Here is a 22,535-nt window from a genome sequence, read left to right on the forward strand (position 1 = left end):
ATATTTTTATAGCATGGTTATAATGGCTCTCAAACTTCCTACCAGGGATCTAATTTCATAGGGAAACATAATTCATAATTCTGAATAAACAAATAAAGGCAAACCCTAATTCAAAAACTTGGGGTAGCTAATGTTTTGGAAGACATGTTACCAGATACAGCACTTTCTGCTCCACTTTGGTCCTTGTTAGCTTCTATCTGTTGGATTAATTCTGCTTTTTCTTTATCCAGTTGGCTATTAGCTAATCTGCAATATAATGATAAATAATATGATGAACAAAAACACATTGCTCCACAAAATACATGGGCATTTCTTATGATTTAATATTATACAGTACTCAGAATGTGTTAGCATTTATCCAAATAAACGTTCATTTACTCTGAATGCTGCATTCTCAAACAGCATGTAATCAAAAGTCTTCATGTTTACTCAGTTACTGATGCTATTTCATTTTCAAGAGTAGTGTTCTTGTAAGAGAAGCAGAATGAAGTAGGCTGCAGAGACTCCTGGCAGTAAAGAATTACTCGCTCTGTCTTTCATTAGTATTTGCCTTTTGGAAGCTAAGGTTTAATTCACGCTATACGGTTAGAAAAGTTTCAACTAAATTACAAACTAGAAACTCAGATTGGATTTACCCTTTTTCCCTAGTACCTATTAATGTAAAAGACAGACTGTTAGATTGACAATAGAAGGACAGAATAAGGACCTGGTGAACTTATTAAGCAACAAAAGTGAAAAAGTCTAGTCTCTCATTAGCAGCAAATCTGGTTATACAAAAATGGTTTTAAAAGAAGAAGAAAAAAATAAACCAAAGTAACCATATGAGCTTATAATGTACCTAAGAACTTGAAGCTCCCGTTTAAGGTCTTGCTCTGTCATGACACCATCAGGAACTTGTTTGAGAATCTCAATCTTTGGACACAATGAAAAAATAGAATATACAGTTTTGACAGGGAAATAAGAGGTTTTATAAAAATATACATTTTTAATATAGTATTAAAAGTTAAAAGTTGGGTTTTCAAAAGCATACATAAATCTATTTCTATGTTCACTTCAGATGAGCCTTCATTTAGGAAGAGACATGAAGTGTGGGAGTGCCTATCAGATTTTGGGGTGAAAAGTGTTGTAAACAATAGAAATAAGCAAGCACTTGAAATCTGAACTGTTTTGTTCAAAGGACTGAAGGAAGGTTAATGTGGCTAAATAATATGAATGAGGGTAAAAGCAGAAGATGAGACTAGAGAGAAAACTAGGTACCAGATTATAGATGTCCATATAGGTTATGAAAAGAACTTTAAGTTTTACTAAGGTAATGGAGAACCACTAGAAGATTCTGAGGATGAGACTGATAGGATTTGGCATGAAATCGTATCAGGGCATTATTGTAATTGTTCAGGTATGAGACAATAGCCTGCACAAGGCTGTTAGTGATGGGGGCCAGTGTTGTGGTTTCAGCACCCATACGGGTGCCAGTTAGAGTCCCAGCTGCTCTACTTCCAACCCAACTCCCTGCTAATGGCTTGGGAAAATCAGCAGAAGATGGCTCAAGTGCCTGGGCCCCTGCTACCCACATGAAAGACCCACGTGGGAGAATTCCTGGCTTTGGACTGGCCCAACTCTAGCCATTGAGGCCATCTGGGGAGTGAACAAGAAGATGGAAGATCTCTCATTTCTGTCTCTCCCTCTCTCTCTGTAACTCGGACTTTCAAATAAATAAAAAAATCTTAATAAGAAAGATTATTAGTGATTAGACATGCTGAAAAGTGGTCAGATTTGGGATATATTTTGAAAATAGCACTAACACGAGTTGATGAAAAATGTGAAGAATGAGAGAAACAGTGAAGTCAAGGATGATCCAAAGTTTCTGGCTAAAACAAATAGGAGTGGTATCACTGAGTTAAATTGTGCCATCCAGTTAGATGGCTTCTATGGGAATGATTAATCAGGAATTCATTTTTATCTGCAGAAGACAATGCAAGAAAATTCTTGAGATATGAATTATTTTATCATGTAAAGAAAAATCACATTACTTGCCTGTCGTTCGAGATCTTCAGTGTATCTCTTAACTTTCTGTTCTCTCTCTGTTGCTTCTTTTACAAGTTGCTTAAGATCACTAATACTTTGATTTTTTTTGGCAATATCAGTTTCCAATTCTTTCAACTTAGTTTCATACATCCTAAAAGTATAAAGAAATATAAATAGCACAGACATGACAAATGATTTTTTTCACTGATTTAAAGGTCAGTTCAAATTACTGCACTAAAGAATCCTAATTATAGTGTTTCTTCTAGTCAAATCTTTAGCTGGATATTTATGTATCATTAAAAGGAGATAGCAAGTGATAAATATCCCTAGTTAATAAATTATACAATTAAAATAAAGGCTTTAGGTGTTTTCTGTGATTCTAAACAAGGATAGAGACAATCTGGTCATTGTAAGTTTAAATCTAAGACCTTGTTTTCAGTCATAAAAATAAGAAAATACATAGTAAAATTCACTAGAACATCAAATTTATATTAGTAGATAAAAAGGATACAACAGAATGGGAGAAAAAGTTTTGCAAAAGCACAATTGAGAGAGGCAGTATATGAATGAAGCTTATAAACATCTAAATAGATTTATACTCACTTAAGAAATGATTAAAAGTTTAAAAAAATCCAGATTCCAAAATAAATTTTTTAAAAACTGATTCAAACAATTTTACAAGCACATCATACCTATAGCAGGACAATGCATACAATATTCAAATTTTTCCAGAGAAAGAAAAAGAAGGAACATCTTCTGGCTACGTTAAAAAGGCTAGTACAACTTTGGGAACAAAATCTGGGATAGACAAGACACAAAAAGAAAATTAGATTGTCTAAATACGCTCAAACAGATTTTGCTACATCTTAGAAAGTTAGATTAGAAGACGTTTTTAAACTAACAAAGATTATCTACCAGAGCTTAGTGGTGAAATATCAGAAGCTCGCTCCTTCCCTTCATCCAGTTCTGTGTTCAAAAGTGACTCAAGCAGAAGGTTTCTCTGATTGTCTTATCTAAAACAGCCCCAGATCATCCTGGCTGCCCTAGCAGTCAGCTTAAGACCTGACACAAAATATGTATCAATAAGTTTCTTGAGTAAAGAATAGAGCAATTATAAAGAATTTAGCATGAACAAGACCTGTTTCATGGGTCCCCAAATAGATAACTGAACTGCTTTTCTGAATGAGTTACACAAATCTAAGCTCTAGACCTTAGCAAGAAAAAAAAAAAAAAAATGGTGGACTTAGGGAACCTGGAGGTCCAGATCAGAAAGAGCCTTCTCTCAGTCAAGAGGGTTCTACATGGACTTCTGTCTTCTTCAAAATGGTTTAAAGTCCTATTCTATGTTCAGTAAACCTGAATAGTTCTCAGATTAAAAGCACACAAACTAAAATACATTCATCTTCAATTATGATTACCACCATCATTTCAGCCAACTGCTCATAAACCTTATAAATGCTTTTCATACTAACAATCTCTCCTACAGCCTCACAGAGCCCTTTTAGAAGAGGAAGGACATCGATCCCACAGAAGGGATATAATTTACTTGAAGTCCTAGTCAGAATTCTGTCTTTCTAAACCAAGGCAGCTACCTGGCTCTCTGCAGGAACTTCGGCAGGATAGGCCTTTTAGAGATAACATCCAACGTGAAGCTTATAGCCTAGCAGTAGCATGTACTTTGTAAATATCTGTTGAATAAATAAAACTCATAGTGATTCTAAATTTTTTATGGATTCATATGTGATTGAAGAAGAAAATAAATGAATAACCAACAAATCAACTGATAGGTCTGCTGGCTGACAGCCACTTCCAGGGTCCAACAAGAACAAAGAAACCCCTTTCTCCCTCAGTCTATCACACTTCATTCATTTAACCCTGTTGCCAGTTCTAACAGAGAAACTGACTGTTCCTAGTTTGCAGATAGGAAAAGTGAGGGTTAGGAGGTAGCAGAGTAGATTCTGGTCTTAGGACAGGAGCTATGGACTTCTCCAGGACTGCACATCTACTATCTGGCTAACCCCTAAGATACCTGTTTCACCTGTTTTTTTCCTCCTTAGACTTGGCTGACAAGGGCAAGTGGAATGTAGCAGCCCCACTTTGGGACTTGCTTCAGGCTGTCTGTGCTAAGATACTCATCTTAGTTACATTGATGGTAGTTGCTATCTCACCTCTGATCAAGACCATTCCAAATAGTAGGTAGTGTGCATGTAGTTCTCAAAGACACACATGGAGATAGTAGATAAGGATGAGGGAAGCAGCAGGTACCCTAGACAGACAGTAAAGAATACAATTTCATAGAGGACAACTTTATATAAAAAAGGACATGGGCAGGATCCCACTAATCACTATCAGGCTCCTGGACATAACCGTTTAAAATTAGAAATAGGGGCTGGAGCTGTTGTGTAGCAGGTAAAGCCACAGCCTACAGTGCCATCATACCATATGGGTGCCGGTTCGAGTCCTGGCTGCTCCACTTCCAATCCAGCTTTCTGCTATGGCCTAGGAAAGCAGGGGAAAATGGTCCAAGCCCTTGGATCGCTATACCCACTTGGGAGACCTGGAAGAAGCTCCAGGCTCCTGACTTTGAAAGGGCCCAGTTCTAGCCGTTGCAGCCATTTGGGGAGTGAACCAGAGGATGGAAGATCAATCTTTCTCTCTCTCAATCTCTCTCTCTCTGCCTCTACCTTTCAAATAAATTAATAAATCTTTACAAAATAAAATAAAATTAGAAATAGGAATGACATCAGAGCCTTCTACTGACTCAACAGTCATGACAAACCTCCTGTGGTTACAGTGGCAATGGGCATCCCAATATTTATTAGTGAACTCCCATCACCTCTATAGCTGCAAAGATTAGTCTCACACAGAATAACCCCATATACTTGTAGATAGAGGTAAGCAGAGTTGGAGAAAATCAAGTACCAGAAAGCAGAGGACAATAAGACACCAAAGTTGCTGCTGAATTCATCTACTGGGGCTATCTGAAGAGAAAGTTGCTCGGGGCTATAACTCCAAAACCACTGGTGAGATCCTGCATGCCACACATTATGACAAGAGTTCAACTGTTCCTGGCTCATATGAACTTGAAGTAGAAAGTGAACATAGCCAAGAAGAGGAGGCTGAAGGTGGAAGAAAACAGCAAGAGAAGCTGGACAACGTCAGCTCAGGCCCATGGTTGACAGCAGCTTCATTATGCAAACCCAGCCCTAAGACCTTGGCCCAGCCTCAGTTCTGCTCTGTTCCATGGCTTGCCCCATGGTCAGTGCTACTAGTCAAGCATTTTAAGGAAGAAAAACAAACTCTCCGGCAATTCAAGGACAGGAGAAAAAGTGAATCCTATGTTAAGTAACAGAACTGTTTATGAAAAAAAAAAAAAAAAAAACTAGATTATTCTGAATAATGTCATCTTTGAAAGCATGATGTCAAAATTAAAACTAATAAAACTTCATATAAATTTTAAACTATTTGTCCCTACCTTGTAATGACAATTGATTTCCAGCTCTTCCTGTCAGCACCTTCAAGCTGTGGCCCTCTACTTTCTGCAAACTGTAATTTCTTTGCAGTCTCTTCTAGTTGAGCTGTCATCTTCTCATTTAAAATCTCTAAATTATTCTTCGCTATCCGTAATTTCTCTGCAGCTTCAGTTTCCTATCATTACAAGCTAATTAGTGTGTTATGGCACAATGTAATACTACTCTTATAGATGCAATATATTAAAAAATTACCATTACAAACCAGAAAAGAAAAAATAACATGGAGTTCCAAATAAATGCTGGTTCAAACTTGAATAAAAATACAATCTTCCCTTTCCTCTAAAATAGCAAACCAATATGATTATAATTAGGACAAACTGATCATGTAAATGAGGTTGCAAAATACATTCATAAGTATTGTACTCTAGTGGTTCGTTTAAATTAGTCATTTTAAAATATTGGGATATTGGATACTTCATGTCTTTACACATTTAAAAGATGCCTTATTTTGACTTTATAATACTTAAAAACCTACGTAGGTATAAATGATGCATAAGCAACATAGATAAATTCTACCATTAGACATCCACATTCAAGACCCAGTATCATTCTGGCCTCACAAAGCATTCAGATACCATACTAACTAATTTAAAATATTAGCTTCAATGTATTCACCAGATCATCCACATAACTAATATCTATTTGTCTGCAGTAAGGAATATATTTTGCTTTTTAAATAGTAAGGAATACTACTGTTTAACAAAAATTGTTTCATATGCTCTATTTTGTAATATCAGGCATTGTTTTAAGTCATGTACATAAACATTAACTCATCTAATGAACTAATGGCATGTCTTTAAGATAGGTGTACTTATTTATTCCCAATTTTACAGATCGGAAAATGGAGAAATAGAAACTGTTAGTAGCTTGCTCTGATTCCTGTGGATAAAAAGTAACAGATCTAGGAACTGAATCCAGGACAAGTAGCTTCCACATTATACTACCTCTAAACTTATTTATTTTTATTATCAATGTCCATTATGATGAAAGGATATAATGATGGTAGGTATAAAAACACAACTCCTAAATTTATTAGTGTGTAGTAAGAATAGACATTCTCATCAAGGATCTACTTTGCTTTTCCAAGATTTACTACATGATAAAAATAAAAATTAACTCTCAGTCATACAAGTCATACCTTTTTAAGTTCTTTACGAAGCCTTTCATTTTCAGCAACAATTTTCTCTGTGCCTTTTGTCTTGGATTCATAGTGCAAACTCAACTGACGCCCAAGATGAGCTTTAAGTTTTTCTAATTCAGTCTAGCAAAAATAATAATTAAAAAACTAATAAGAAAAAAAACACATTATCAAAACAAGGAAGTAAAATATCATCTTTTAAACTCATAAAACAATTCAATGTAGTTTTAGAGCCCATATATGATAGAATCAAAGTTTTTCCTTGGATATCCATTGATAATCTATGACAAAATTTTCCAACTTTGATTGAATATCAGAAAAAACTGATGATTTCAAAAGCAAACAACTCCTCCACATAACATCTGTGTTAGGACTCACCCTGAAACAACGAAATCAGTCTCAGGGAGAGGGTTTCTGTATCTCACTTTAAAAAATAGCCTCATGTAATTCAATCAGAGTTAAAAACACTGGTCCTGAAATAATTAGGAAAATCAAATGGAGCTAACCTGTGACCATCATTAGCCAGTATTACAGTAAGGATTTTTGTTTTTCCTTTTGTATGTATAAAACATATGCTACTTTCATTAAAGCCATTTGTAGCACAGTATTTGGAATTTTCCTTAAAGAGTAATAAAATTTAAATAGTAAAACATTTTTACAAAAATGAACACATTAAAAATTACCTTCAATTTTTCATTTTCCATTTCAATATTTGCCATTTTTTCATTGGTGAGTATTCCTGATGCCTTTTTCAACTGTTCATTCTCTCTTTGGACTTTTTCAACTACTTTTTTCATTAAACCAATGGTTTTCTCTAGTTCTGGGATTGTCTTTCCACTTCTTCCAGACTACAAAAGAATAATTATTAATTTAATCAAGTAGTTTTACAGTGTATGGTACAAGGTACCAACAACATAAAAGGCTTATTGTTACTTATTAATAATGCTGATATTTGATGCCATCCTTAAAATAACTGCATGTAATGAGATAGAAGTTCTTACTTTACATATCAGAAAACCAAGACATAAAGAATCTGATATTCTTAAAATCATACAGTTAATAAGTAACTAAAATAGTCTACCTTTGATGTCTGATACAGGAGAAAAAATTTAAATATTCTGTTTGTTTAGTGTTCTCTCCAATATATTCAAATTTTCCTTATATGGAATAAAACCACAAAAGAGAAATTATATCTTTAAGAAGCTCATGAGTAGTCAAATTTTAACTGTGGTATATTATAAGCAATTTTTTGTAAGAATAGCCATTGCCTAGAAATTTAGTTTTTACCCAACGTAAGAGACATCTGAAATAAAAAACCTTGTATAAAGATATTTAAAAAGACAGATCATCAAGTAGTAAGTTTAACTGTTCATAGTTTAAGACAAAATGTTCTAATAGCCTGATAAAATAGTGTGATTTTTTTGTAATTTAGTACTCTTCATACTATGCAATGAATATCACTGAAATATAAGCTTATACTATGCAATGAATACCCCTAAATTATAACTTATATATAATCTCAATATAAAAATAGTGTGCTTTTTTTGCAGTTTACTCTTCATACTACGCAATGAATACCTCTGAAATATAAACATATAATCTCAATATATACTTTCATAATTACATTAGTTAGAAAAGATCAAATTAATACATGTATTTTCTTTTTAAAAAATTATTTTTTAGTTAGATAAAATAGTATTACAGGAGATTTCAAAGAAATTTAATAGAAAATGAAATTAAAATGTTTATATTAGTGTAAAATTTTTCATAGATATTTTCCATGAACTTTTTGAAGATCTCTTGTGTTTATCATGTGCATATATATTTTCACTTGAGAAACAAATGTTGCTGTTAGCAAGACATGTTCTCAACAGCTTCCAGACAATACTCAATATTTTCAAAGATTTTATCACATGTTAATATTAGTACCTGAGTGAGTTTTCACACGATTGCTTTCATTTATTACACTCACCAGCATGAAATCAACAGTGGCTTAAATCTTTGTTTTGCCCTACTAAGCAAAATTTATTCATTATATAAAGTGAATACAAAATTGAATGGGAGGTAAAATATAATACAAAAAATGGGAAACACATTTATAGAACATTATAACAAGAAGTTGCTGTAGATAAAAGTTTTAAAATATTAGAAGCAGACCAAAAAGCATGTGGTTAACGAGAAGAAAATTCCTGAAACTTACATGCTATCAAGGTATGGAGGACGTGATCAAGGACAGGAGAGATGATTTGGAATGTAAGTGAAATAAAAAGCATGTAGGATGTAATAGATGATAAACACATCAACTTGAAACACAGAAGAAAGCTTAATGATGCTTTACATTTTAGATATAATAGAAGAAAAACTAAAACTACAGGCACTAGAAAAGATGCCAATACTACCGCGATACCTAAACTTTTCACTTCTGGAAATCACTTCTGAAATGTAAACAAATTATCACATATTCTCATATACTCACCCCTCTAACATGGCCAAGTTTCCGTTCAACTTCCATTTTTCCTTTTTTAAGAAATTCACACATTTCTTTCAAATCTCTTACTTGATTCTAAAAGATAAAACAATTAACATAGCTATAACTTTTAAAAATAAATGGCTAACAATTTATCTAAACAACTGATTGCAGCCGGCGCCACGGCTCACTAGGCTAATCCTCCGCCTTGCGGTGCTGGCACACCGGGTTCTAGTCCTGGTCGGGGTGCCGGATTCTGTCCCAGTTGCCCCTCTTCCAGGCCAGCTCTCTGCTGTGGCCAGGGAGTGCAGTGGAGGATGGCCCAAGTGCTTGGGCCCTGCACCCCATGGGAGACCAGGATAAGTACCTGGCTCCTGCCTTCGGATAGGCGCAGTGCGCCGGCCAGGGTGCGCAGCGCGCCGGCCGCGGCGGCCATTGGAGGGTGAACCAACGGCAAAGGAAGACCTTTCTCTCTGTCTCTCTCTCTCTCTCACTGTCCACTCTGCCTGTCAAAAAAAAAACAAAAAACAAAAAACAAAAACAAAAACAAAAAACCTGATCGCTTCAAGCAGCCAAACTAAACACATAGGTCTCTACTCCAACAAGGAAAATTTTTAATGAAGACGTATGTTGAATGATACCAGAGTCTTTTGTATATGAATGCCAAGAAATATTTTCCATATTACTATCTTAGTGTACAATATAAATCTGAGTGCAGAAGTATAATATTAATTGTCCCATAAGTTAAACAGGTAGATTCTTATTCATGTGTTACACAGAAAGAGAATGGAACTTGTAACATGGGTTCCAACTGTGTAAAAATTAGAATGAAAAACAGGACGTAACTTCATTATATCATCACACTGCTACTATTCTAGATTAGAAAACAGAACTGAAACAATTGGCTAGCCAAGAGAAAAGATTCCTATAAATTAAGTAATATCTGGAAAACCAAAAATAAAGAAAGTTAATAATATCAGAATAAATAATATAAAATGTCTAAAAAAACTATCGTTAAAGTGTGGCAATTGATAAAATATATCAAGCAGGGCAGTTATTTGATGCAGTGGTAATGATGCCACCTAGGACACCAGCCTCCCATATCAGAATGCCTGGGATCAAGTCTTGGCTCCACTTAGGTCCTTGCTACCGTGTGGGAGACTTGGATAGTTCTAGGCTCCTAGCTTTTGCCTGTCCCAGACCTGACTCTTGCATGCATTTGGGGAGTGAATGAGCAGATGGAAGATTTCATCTCTGTCTCTCTCTGCTGTACAAATAAAGTGAAAGTAAATGAAAAATTTGAAAAATGTTATCACGAATCCTCCTACCCCAGAACATTTAAACTTGCTGATTCTGTTGTCTGGAACCCTGCAGCACCTGCACACCTTACTCTTTACCTTCCCCCTAGCTGTCTATAATTATTTTATTAAGGAAGCCTTCCTTTACTACCCTATTTTAAATTGGACCCCTCGCTTCCATTCACTCTTCAACCCGGTCATGTTTTATTCTTTCTTAGCACTTAACATCAGCTGACATACCAAATTGTTTGTTTACTGCCAATGTGCCCCAAGAGAAAGTAAGTTCTGTCCTTGCATGGATTTGTTTTATTATCATTATTTGTTAGCAAAACTTATACATGAAAGCACAGTTCATTTACTTGCTCTCATTTACAATAATGGGAAACTTGAAATGTAGGTTGTATAAGAGAGAAAAGAATTTCTGAAGAACAGGTAACCAGTCTTGGTCACAAAGTATTCTTCTATCGTGTGAAGTGCCTAATACTTGCTGAGGTGTGATTCCACCAAAGAATTCTTCCAGACACATTACATTTTCAGAGATTTTTCTCTGTAATTTTGCTAAGGTTTGTGGAAGTTTGCCTTACAGTAAAGGTTTATCCAATTTTTTTAACATTTACTTATTTTCATCTACTTGAAAGGCAGAGTTAACAGAGGGAGGAGAGGGAGAAGGAGGCGGGGAGCATAGAAAGAGAGGTAGTGAGGCAGAGGTGGTTAGGGAGAGGGAGAGGTGGTGAGGGAGATAGGAGAAGAGATGTGGAAGGGACGAGATAGAAGCAGGAGAGAGGCAGAGACTTGGAGCTGGAGAAAGAGAGAGAGAATGAGATCAAGATCTTTCATTAGCTGGTTCACACCCCAAATGCCTGCAACAGCTAGGGCTGGGTCAGGCCAAAACCAAGAGACTAAAACTCCATCCAGGTCTCTCATCTTTATGGCAGTGGTCCAGACACTTGAGCCATCTCCTGCTGACTCCCAGAATGCATTAGCAGGAAGCTGGATTTGAAGCAGAGAAGCCCGAACTAGAACCAGAACTCAGATATGGGATGCACACATTCCAAGCACTGCCTTAACCCACTGTGCCACCATGCCTGCTCCTGTTTTTTATTTTGTTCTTGTTTTTTACTGCCAGTTCCCAGCTCCTAGAAGAGTATGTGATACAAAGTAGGCCATCTCAATAGGCAATTAGCATTGTGGCACAGCAGGTAAAGCAGCTGCCTATAACACTGCCATCCCATATGGTGCTGCTTTGTGTCCTGGCTGCTCCCATTCCAATCCAGCTCCCGGCTCGTAGCCTGGGAAAGCAGTGGGAGAGGCCCAAGTGCTTGGGCCCCTGCTCCTATGAGGGAGACCTGGAAGGAGCTCTGGCTTCTGGCTTCGGCCTGGCCCAGCCCTGGACGTTTGCGACCTTCGGGGGGAGTGAAGTAGTGTAAAGATACCTCTCTCTGTCTCTCCCTCTCTGTCTGTAACTCCTTCAAATAAATAAAGCTTTAGAAAATTAAAGAACTGGGAAATCCACAAATTACTGCAAATGTATAAAGTATGCTACTGATATGACACTTAATCAATATAGTTTTTCACTTTTCTTCATAAGCTACTATAAGTGAACATAATAGCTATGGGGGTGGATTTCAGGCATTAGATTTCCTAGTTATAATAAGTAATATTAAAATTACCTTTAATCTTGGCAAATCTTTATTTGCTTGTTCAAGCTGAAATCTCAGTTCAATATTTTCGGTTGACAACTTCAAGTTTTCCTTCTGAAGCTCCTGTTCTCTCTCAGAGTGCTCAGACTCTACTGAAGTCTTCAAGAAAATGATATTAGGAATATGTTAAAACTTCAGTAAATAAAAGTGGCACAAGATATACTGAATAGATAACATTATGCCAAAGGGAACTTCCTTCCTCAAAGGAATATAAGAAAATTGGAGAGTTCTAAAAAAATTAAATAATAATTAAGTTGGAATATGAAACTTGCAGGAGAAAAGGTAATATCACTTGCTCTAATGAAAACAGAAAGCAAAATCAAACATTTCTTAATAACATCTATATACATAATGCCTTAGTATATACTCTCACAGTGGTTTAACTAATTTATGGAGGTTTTGTTAGCCCATAATAAAGTATGATTATTATCATTATGAATGGTTCACCCCCTCCTCCCAAATCCATATATCCAAACCATAATTCCTCAGAATAAATGTGACTTTATTTGAAGTACAGTCTTCACAGAGGTAAGAAATTTAAAATAAAGTTGATAGGGTGGACCCTAATCCAATATGGCTGGTATCCTGACCAAAAAGGGAAACTTTGTATTTGGGTACTAAGACATCCATGAGGAGAGACAATATGATGAGACGGGAGAAGATGGCCATCTATAAGCTACAAGAGAGGCTCCAGATAGATCATTCCCTCACTGCTTTCAGAAGGACAAATTCTGCCAACTCCTTGACTTTGTAACTTCTAGCCTCCAGAAGTGTGGGATCATAAGTGTTTGTTACTTAAGCCATCACATCTTTCACTCTCTTACAGCAGCTACTAAACTAATAAACTAGGCTACATAAAGAACTGCCTCAATTCCTTCCTCCTTCACAAAGTTCTTCCCACCTCTGAAATCCATCAACATGATTTTGTATTTTTCTTGGCATGAATCTACCTAGGGTTCATATATTATGTTTATTTTTACTTTTCATTCCAAATCATAAAATTATTTGAAACATAAAATATGCTTTATTATATGTTTTTATAAATTAGGTATAATACCACCTGCTTCACAGGATTATGGTAAGCATTAGATGATATAATTATGTGAAAGTACTAAGCACAGTTTTAGTTTTTTCTCCATCTTCCTCTTCTCTACTGACTTGATGGGCTATAAAGTCAATACTCCACGGATATTATAATTCTCAAAATACATAAATATGTTATGCCTGGCTTGATTACATCTTTTTACTAAACAGTAGGTCAAATACTTTACATTATTGTTCTGATGTATTCATGCTCAAGTTTTTTTTTTAAAGATTTATTTATTTATTAATTTGAAAGTCAGAGTTACATACAGAGAGACGGAGAGGTAGAAAGAGAGAGAGAGAGAGAGAGAGATCTTCCATCCACTGTTTCACCCCCTAGATGGCTGCAACGGCTGGATCTGAGCCAATCCGAGCCAGGACCCAGGAGCTTCTTCCGGGTCTCCCACATGGGTGCAGGGGCCCAAACTCTTGGGCCATCTTCTACTGCTTTCCCAGGCTATAGCAGAGAGCTGGATCAGAAGTGGAGCATCCGGTACGCGAACTGGCGCCCATATGGGATGCCAGCACTGCAGGCGGTGGCATTACCTGCTATGCCATAGCGCGGGCCCCTCAAGTTTTAAAAAAATAAAGAAATACACACTACACACATACACACACACTTTTCTTAGTAAAACATAGTAAAAGTGAAGAAATAGTCAAAAGGTTATAGATGAGTACAAATACTCCAGGCAGATGTCTGATTCTGATTAAGGCATATCACAAAAGCACTGGCAGAATGACAGTACGTGTCCACCCGATTTCTGTTGGAGGGAATGTTGTGCACATGCACTTACATAGTAGAAAGAAAACAAGTTGAAGTCTGTTAATCACAGGAATACATTCTGACTTATAAAGTTCAAATATACATTCTGATTCTGCTACTTGGGAGTTTGAGATGACTATTTACAGTCCTTGTCCCGATTGTTGAGGAACAGTGTCTTTTTGTTCATACTATTTGTTGGACTCTTTATTTAGTGTGGGGTTCATCTTGTGAGTATAAAGTAAACTGAAAAGTCAATCTTTGAAAAATTAAGAATGGGCATAGGAGGGGGAGGAGGAAGAAGGACGGGAGCTTGGGTGGGAGGGAGGGTGAGGTGGAAGTATCACTTCGTTACTGAATCTGTATATAGGAAATTCATGAAATTTGTATACCCTAAACAAAATTTAAAAATAAATTTTAAAAAAGTTAACACTAAGGCCAATCCTGTCACTTGACTGTCCGTTCCTGCACTTGTGAATGAAAGCACTAGACAAGCTGACATTTAAAACCTCTGTCATCATGGAAATCTGGATTCCTTGATACCTGAGTTCTTCCACTCCCTTTCTTCTGGTAGCTACTTGATTCAACAAGTGCTAGTCCCCTATGGGGACCATGGATTAACAGATATAAAATATACTGACTATCACTTAAGAGGAGGATATATATACTGCTTATTACTTAAGAAGAGGACAATTATTTATAATAAATATCTCACATGGGAAGAATTTTAATATACTTCTTACTAAAATGTGAGTGTGATTATTATGTAAATGAAGGTGGATCATTTTTTCTCCTCTGTTTTCAGGTAATAAAACTATACATATTAGTTGAAAATGTCTAAATTTCTGAGAAATATCTAATGAAACACTATTCTATGATAATATAAACAGAATTACTTTATAACAAACTTCATGGGACTTCCAAATTCTCTTTACAGGAGAGGATCTTGTTAAAAAGCATTAACTGGGACAGCATTGTGCTGCAACAGATTAGGCCCTGCTTGGGATGCCTGCATCCCGCATCAGAGTGAGTGGGATACAGTCCTCTCTACTTCCCATCTAGCTTCCTGCTAATGTTCTTGGGAGGCAGCAGATGACAGCTCAAGCACTTGAGTCGCTGTCAGCCACATGAAAGACCCAAATGGAGTTCCTGGCTCCTCTCTTCAACTTGAGCCAGCCCTGGCTACTGAAGGCATTTGGGAAATAACCCAGCAAATGGAAGATCTCTCTCTCTCTCTCTCTGCCTTTCAAATAAAAAAAATGAATAAATAAACATATAAAAATGTATAAATGAAAACAAATTTTTAGTGAATGGGAGTCAGAGATAACACACAGCGGAAATCCCAAATTCTCATTTATTTATTTTCAAGAAAAAAAAAAAGCATTGTAAACCCGGTTTAAGAAATGAAATTAAGAATTAAATTACTGGGACTTCCATTGTGGTATAGGGCAAAGTCACTTCCTGTGATGTCAGCATCCCATATGGCACTGGTGTGTGTCCCAGCTGCTCCACTTCCCATCCAGCTCCTGGCTAATGGCCTGGGAAAGCAGCAGAAATGGCTCAAGTGCTTTGGCCTCTGCCATCCACAGGGAAGACCAGATGAAGCTCCTAGCTCCTGGCCTTGGCCTGATTCAGCTCTGGCCATTGTGGCTACTTGGAGAGTAAACCAGTAGATGGAAACTATTTCTCCCTGCTCTGTGTCTCTCTGCTTCTCCCTCTCTGTCTAAACTCTGACTTTCAAATAAATAAATAAATTTTAAAAACAAAAGAATTAGGGGCCAGTGTTGCAGCCTAATGGGTTAAGGTGCTGTTTGCAACGCCAGCATCCGATACGGGTGCTGATTTGTATCCCAGCAGCTCCACTTCTGATCCAACTCCCTACTAATACACCTGGGAAAACAGCAGAAGATGGTCCAGGTCCTTGGGCCCCCACACCCAGGATGAAGCTCCTGGTTCCTGGCTTTGGCCTGACCCAGCTCTCGCCATGTGGCCTCTGGGGAGTGATCCAGCAGATAGAAGATCTCTCTCTCTCCTTCTTTCTCTCTGTAACTCTGCCTTTCAAATAATAAATAAATCTTTTTTTTTTTTTATTTTTTTATTTTTTGACAGGCAGAGTGGACAGTGAGAGAGACAGAGAGAAAGGTCTTCCTTTGCCGTTGGTTCACCCTCCAATGGCCGCCGCGGACAGAGCACTGCGGCCGGCGCACCGCGCTGATCCGATGGCAGGAGCCAGGAGCCAGGTGCTTTTCCTGGTCTCCCATGGGGTGCAGGGCCCAAGCACCTGGGCCATCCTCCACTGCACTCCCTGGCCACAGCAGAGAGCTGGCCTGGAAGAGGGACAACCGGGACAGAATCCGGCGCCCCGACCGGGACTAGAACCCGGTGTGCCGGCGCCGCTAGGCGGAGGATTAGCCTAGTGAGCCGCAGCGCCGGCCATAAATAAATCTTTTTTAAAAATAATTAAATTACTTTCATGCACTTAACTTTTGACATTTAGATATCTGATTGTAGGTGATATTTTGAGGACTTACTTACATGACTAAAATATACGAGGTGGAAGAGTTAAACAAAACAAAAATAAATGTTGTCTAATATCAATTGGGAACAGGCTGCTCTTATTCTGTTCCTCAGGGTAAAGTGACAAAAATAGTACAGACACAAGAATGTTCTAACTTGTATTGTTGCACCTTGACGTATATCCAGGTTCGGCATCTTCATGATCACTAGAGATGTACTTATTCTACTACATAAAATATCAATCCTATTCTGAAAAGTACAGTGATCAACACACACTAACACAACACAGATATCAATACATGTAAGCTCCCTTTTCTCATTATACAAAAAAGAAAAAAAATCTGTTAAAATACCTGGCCAAAAAGACCGCTAAAGGAACTCACTATGTATCTCAGGTTGCTGCAATGCATCACAAAAATCGTTTACTGATATTACTCACCATAGTGAGGTCTTGCAAATAGCAGAATTAAAAATTTCTAAGGCGGGGCTGGCGCTGTGGCACAGCGGGTAAAGCTGCTGCCTGCAGTGCCAGCATCCCATATGGGTACCGGTTCAAGTCCTGGCTTCTCCACTTCTAATCCAGTTCTCTGCTATGGCCTGGGGAAGCAGTACAAGATGGCCAAGTCCTTGGGCCCCTGCACCCACATGGGAGACCAAGAAGAAGATTCTGGCTCCTGGCTTCGGATCAGCACAGCTCCAACTGCTGTGGCCATTTGGGGAATGAACCAGCAGATGGAAGACCTCTCTCTCTCTCTCTCTCTCTGCCTCTCCTTCTCTCTCTGTATAACTGTCTTTCTAATAAATAAATAAATCTTTAAAAAAATTTCTAAGGCAAAACCAAAACCTCTTAAGTGCTCTATTTTTGTTATTCATCTAATATAGTGCTTTTTAGGTATATACCAATGGTTTTAAAAAAGTACTAAACTAGTAAAAGGATAATCACTAATTTTTGTATGAACTAGTTAAAAATAGGGCTAGCATAGTTTATTAATAGTTAATATTTCTTACAAATTCTACATTCTATTTTCGTATTTGCAACATATCTGCATACTGCTTTCTAAAAGAAAACTCAATAAAGAAACAAAAGATTGCTGTGTATCCAAATCAGAGACATTTTATTTCTTGGCTGGACTCATACATCAGTTTTGTAATTTGTGTATTATTTTCAGCACACTGATTCCCAGCATCTGCAATTGTGGCATAACCACGGCCCTCCACAGCAGAATCTTTGGGATTGAGTAGTTATGAATCACATCCTCAGCTCTGTGATCCTCTCTTTTTCAATCTTTTTTTTTTTCAAGATTTACTTATTTATTTGAAAGGCAGAGTTACAGATTACACAGAGAGATGGGGAGACCAAGAGTGAGAGAGTGAGAGCGAGAGAGAGAGAGATATCTTCCATCCTCCAATTCACTCCTAAAATGGCTGCAAGGGTTGGGGAAGGTCTGGTTCAGGCCAAAGCCAGGAGCCTAGAGCTTGATCCAGGTCTCCAGTGTGGTGGGAAGGACCCAAGTACCTGGGCCATCTTCTGCTGCCTTTCCAGGAACATTAGCAGGGAGCACTATGGCGTAGCGGGTAAAGCCCTGGCCTGCAGTGCCAGCATCCCATATGAACTCCAGTTTGAGACCCCGCTGCTCCACTTCCAATCCAATTCTCTGTTATGGCCTGGGAAAGCAGTAGAAGATGTCCTAAGTCCTTGGGCCCCTGCACCCACGTGGGAGACCCAGAAGAAGCTCCTGGCTTCAGATTGGTGCAGCTCCGGCCATTGCGGCCAATAGGGAAGTGAACCAGCGAATGGAAGAGCTCTCTCTCTCTCTTTCTGCCTCTCCTATGTGTAACTCTGACTTTCAAATAAATAAATAAATATTTTTTTAAAAAAGTAAAGTAGCTAGGACTCAAACCATCGCTAATATGAGATGCCAGTGTCACAGGCAATGGCTTAACCAGCTGCACCACAACGCCAACACCTCCTTTATGATTCTGATTTACCTTATTCTCCTCCTCATTTTCTTTTTCTTTTTTTTTTTTTTTTTTTTTGACAAGCAGAGTGGACAGAGAGAGAGACAGAGAGAAAGATCTTCCTTTTTCTGTTGGTTCACTCCCAATGGCCGCTGCAGCCGGGGTGCTGTGGCCGGCGCACCGCGCTGATCCAATGGCAGGTTCCAGGTGCTTCTCCTGGTCTCCCATGGGGTGCAGGGCCCAAGGACTTGGGCCATCCTCCACTGCCCTCCCAGGCCACAGCAGAAAGCTGGACTGGAAGAGGAGCAACCGGGACAGAATCCAGCGCCCCAACCGGGATTAGAACCTGGTGTGCCGGTGCCGCAGGCGGAGGATTAGCCTATTGAGCTGCAGCGCCGGCCCCTCCTCATTTTCATGTCCCCATTTATCATTTTCACAGCACTCTTGATTAATTTTCTCAATATTAGGACATGGCTCATATTCAAAACTTGGAGATAAATTCTGCCAAGTTATCACTAGCTAAGCTAAATTAACTTATTGTTTATCCTTTTTGCTTTTTTGTTTGTTTGCTTGAGATTTAAAAGTATTTATTAGAATCAAGGACCTCCAGCCAGAGTGGTGTGGAGAGGGGCTTCCAAGAGAGGAAAACCCAAAAAGGACTGGTGGTAGTTGGCTTTAAGTTCAATATCAAAGGAAAAAAAAAAATTAACAATCAGACTGGCAATGGATTACCAGGCAGGGACAAAAAAACATCAAAAGACCCCATTCACAGTTCTCCATCCTATCTGGCAGCTTGTTTTCACAATAAGCTGTGAGCTCTGGAGGAGCTCCCTTGCTATTCTCAAGGTAAATTTGTGAAGGAAGGAGAGTGGCCCCTTAGCTCCAGTTAAGGATGACATGTTGGAGAAGGAAGTAAATATTTTACACCCGAAGTTCCACTAGCATCCCCTGTTATTTATTCTTGACGCAGATTGATTGAACTCAGTAGGATCTCCGATATCTGCTTGGTTTCTCTCTATTACAGTAATAACCATATTACTAGGTACTCAGTGATAAAAGCTTTTACCAATATTTATTCTGTTCCCATTCTAAATTGTGTACATAATATGGATTTGTTTGTTCCCAATAAAGTGTCATTTTGTGAAAAATACTAAGTGTGTATTTATTAACACTGCTAACAGGGTAGAAAGCACAGTTGTGTCACATACCAGATTTGCCTGAATTAGAAGACGAGGCAGACAACCAAGAATAAGAAAGAGGGAAAATAAAGACATAGATACACTATTTAAAATAGGATCCAAAAAATAATTGTATATTATCATCAGTGAATCTTTAGAAACTTGAAACATATACATACATCTGAATGGAAATAGTACTGCCACATATTTTCCTATTTTATTTAACTATATGCTCCTGGCACCAGAAAATTCATAACATTAACTACATTTAAAGCTTGTAGAAAACATTTGTTTTCTATAAAGCTTAAGAAACTTGAGTTTATTGTTATTAAACTAGAAAGGATTACATAAGTTATTATACGTCATTGTATAGGAAAAATAAAAGATGAATTTACTCTATTAATATTAATGAGAGCAGTCGAATGCTTTTGGCCAGATAAGGGGAAGTTGGTTTCACTTTTATGTGTTTAAAAACAGAAGAAAAAACCAAGATGTACACTTACTGAAGGCCCAGAATACGCATCCTTTGAAAGCTGCTTTTCTAGAGCGTGAAGTTTTTCCTGGAGGTATCTGTTTTGTAAACGCAGATCTTCTATAACAGCATCTCGAGGAAGAGCTTGCTGTGTCCTGCGGACAACAACCACACATTCTTACTATTCAGGCCTCAAGTTAACCCTGTTTTACTATAATGAAATATAGGAAAGAAGGAAGGAAGACAGGCAGGCAGGTAGAGACAGTGAGCAAGGTAAAGGGAGGAAGAAAGAAGAGAGAAAGGAAGGAAGGAAGAAAAACACATGTTTACTAACACTATACTAAATTTCTCAAAACTTCCAAACATTGTACAAAATAAAGTAGGATATCAAATTGATCTTATAAAACAATCCTCTTCAGAGAATTCACTGAAGGCTCCTTTAAACTATGAGTTAAAGGTGTGTTTTGATTTATACAAATAACATTAACATTTTAAGAGAACATGCACTTATTTATATGGAATTATGCAGAATGCTCTCTAATTTTAAAACACTGAATAATAATTACATATTATCTAGGCCCATCTTAAGAAGTTAAGTATCTACAAAAACTCTTAATGATTTCAGAAAATCATCTGTCACTTAAAGACTAAACTCATCTAACCTGGCCTAGAAGATCCTCCATAATCAGGCACAACCATATCTAACCAACCCTTACTGTCTATGAATCTACCTTTGTTACCGGTGAACGCTAGGGTTCTTGTCTTCACGCAAGAAAGAATTCAGGCATGAGACAGAGAGTAAGTGGAAAGCAAATAGCAAGGTTTATTAGGGTAGAGACATCCGTAAGAACAGATGGACACCTCTCCAGACAGAACCTGAGAGAGAGTTCCCAGTCGCTCAGACTGGGGGAGAGTGGGGTTACATGGTTGAGTGGAGAGAGTACACCTGGGCAGGCCAGGCGGGCGGCTCAGCATAAAGGCAGAGGGCTGAGCACAGTCTGGTTGAGGCCAGGGGTTTTTAAGGGGATGGGTCTTTGTCTTCTCACATCTCCTCCTGAAATAAAAGACTTTATGGATGTAAATACTAAAAACTGCTATCTGAATTTTCCCCCTGAAGTTATCAGACAGGGGGAAGCCTGGCTGGCATCGACCTGCTTAGAGGAAGGATGGGCAGGACCCCCTGGAGGATCAGGATCAGGATCCAGAGCAGGATATTTGAAATGCAGATATCAGGCAGAAGGGGCAGTGACCCCCACCTGGCAGGTTATCCAGAAGAAGGGGCAGGGCAGGATGCAAATACTGCAATGACTTTGAGATGCATATGCTGGACCTAAATGTCTCCTTAGGCCTTTGTCACATGCACATAAGCTCATATCTGACTTCCTACTTAACACCTTTACTTGGGCAAACATCTCCCCACCTTTAAAAATAATTTGTTTATTTATTTATTTGAAAGTCACAGTTACAGAGAGAGAGGGAGAGAGATAAAGAGATCTTTCATCTGTTGATTCACTACCCAGATGGCCACAATGGCCGGACTTGGTAGGGACTGAAGCCAGCAGCCAGGAGACTCTCCCAGGTCTCCCACATGGGTAGCAGGGGTCCAAGCTCCTGGACCATCCTCCACTTGCTTTCCCAAGCTGTTAGTGGGGAGCTGGATCAGAAGTGAGCAGCCAGGACGTGAACCAGAGCCCATATAGGATGTGGGCATTGCAGGCTGTGGCTTTACCCTCTACTCAATGCTGGTCCCACTAAACCCACTCTTTTATTTTTATTTATTTATTTATTTTTGACAGGCAGAGTGGACACAGAGAGAGACAGAGAGAAAGGTCTTCCTTTGCCGTTGGTTCACCCTCCAATGGCCGCCGCGGCTGGTGCGCTGCGGGCAGCACACCGCGCTGATCCGATGGCAGGAGCCAGGTGCTTCTCCTGGTCTCCCATGGGGTGCAGGGCCCAAGCACTTGGGCCATCCTCCACTGCACTCCTGGGCCACAGCAGAGAGCTGGCCTGGAAGAGGGGCAACCGGGACAGAATCCGACGCCCCGACTGGGACTAGAACCCGGTGTGCCGGCGCTGCAAGGCAGAGGATTAGCCTAGTGAGCCGCGGCGCCGGCTAAACCCACTCTTACACATGAACATTCACTTTGGTCTCTGTTTCTGTTAAGGTTTTCATTTCTTGAATTGTCCTCTTTCCCTTTATTTATTTTATTTACATAAGGTGAACAAATTTCAAGTATTTCATATATACAGATTTCAGAGCATGATAATACTTTCCACCCTACCCTCCTTCAAACCCATGCTCCCACCCTCCCTCCTCCCCTTTCTTTTATTTTTTTTTAATTTTTAAAATGGCATACTGTGGTATTTATACACTATGGAATATTACTCAACCATAGAAAATAATC

The 22,535-nt window shown here is 38.5% G+C and overlaps 1 protein-coding gene across 6 annotated transcripts in view; it reads right to left on the reverse strand.

Annotated features, from left to right (window-relative positions):
* The window catches only part of CEP290 (centrosomal protein 290), a 91,108-nt gene that overhangs the window by 3,446 nt on the left and 65,127 nt on the right, over positions 1–22,535 (reverse strand). For all 6 annotated transcript variants that reach the window (XM_070052680.1, XM_070052676.1, XM_070052679.1 and 3 more), the window contains 9 exons: positions 20,162–20,285; positions 12,132–12,260; positions 9,173–9,259; positions 7,380–7,544; positions 6,697–6,819; positions 5,501–5,673; positions 2,035–2,176; positions 839–912; positions 152–246 (listed from right to left, as the gene is read on the reverse strand). In XM_070052680.1, the coding sequence (XP_069908781.1) occupies positions 152–246; positions 839–912; positions 2,035–2,176; positions 5,501–5,673; positions 6,697–6,819; positions 7,380–7,544; positions 9,173–9,259; positions 12,132–12,260; positions 20,162–20,285 (1,112 nt within the window). The remainder of the gene's footprint in view (positions 1–151; positions 247–838; positions 913–2,034; positions 2,177–5,500; positions 5,674–6,696; positions 6,820–7,379; positions 7,545–9,172; positions 9,260–12,131; positions 12,261–20,161; positions 20,286–22,535) is intronic.

This window comes from Oryctolagus cuniculus, chromosome 11 (genome assembly GCF_964237555.1).
Source record: "Oryctolagus cuniculus chromosome 11, mOryCun1.1, whole genome shotgun sequence".
In the NCBI taxonomy this organism is placed as follows: domain Eukaryota; kingdom Metazoa; phylum Chordata; class Mammalia; order Lagomorpha; family Leporidae; genus Oryctolagus; species Oryctolagus cuniculus.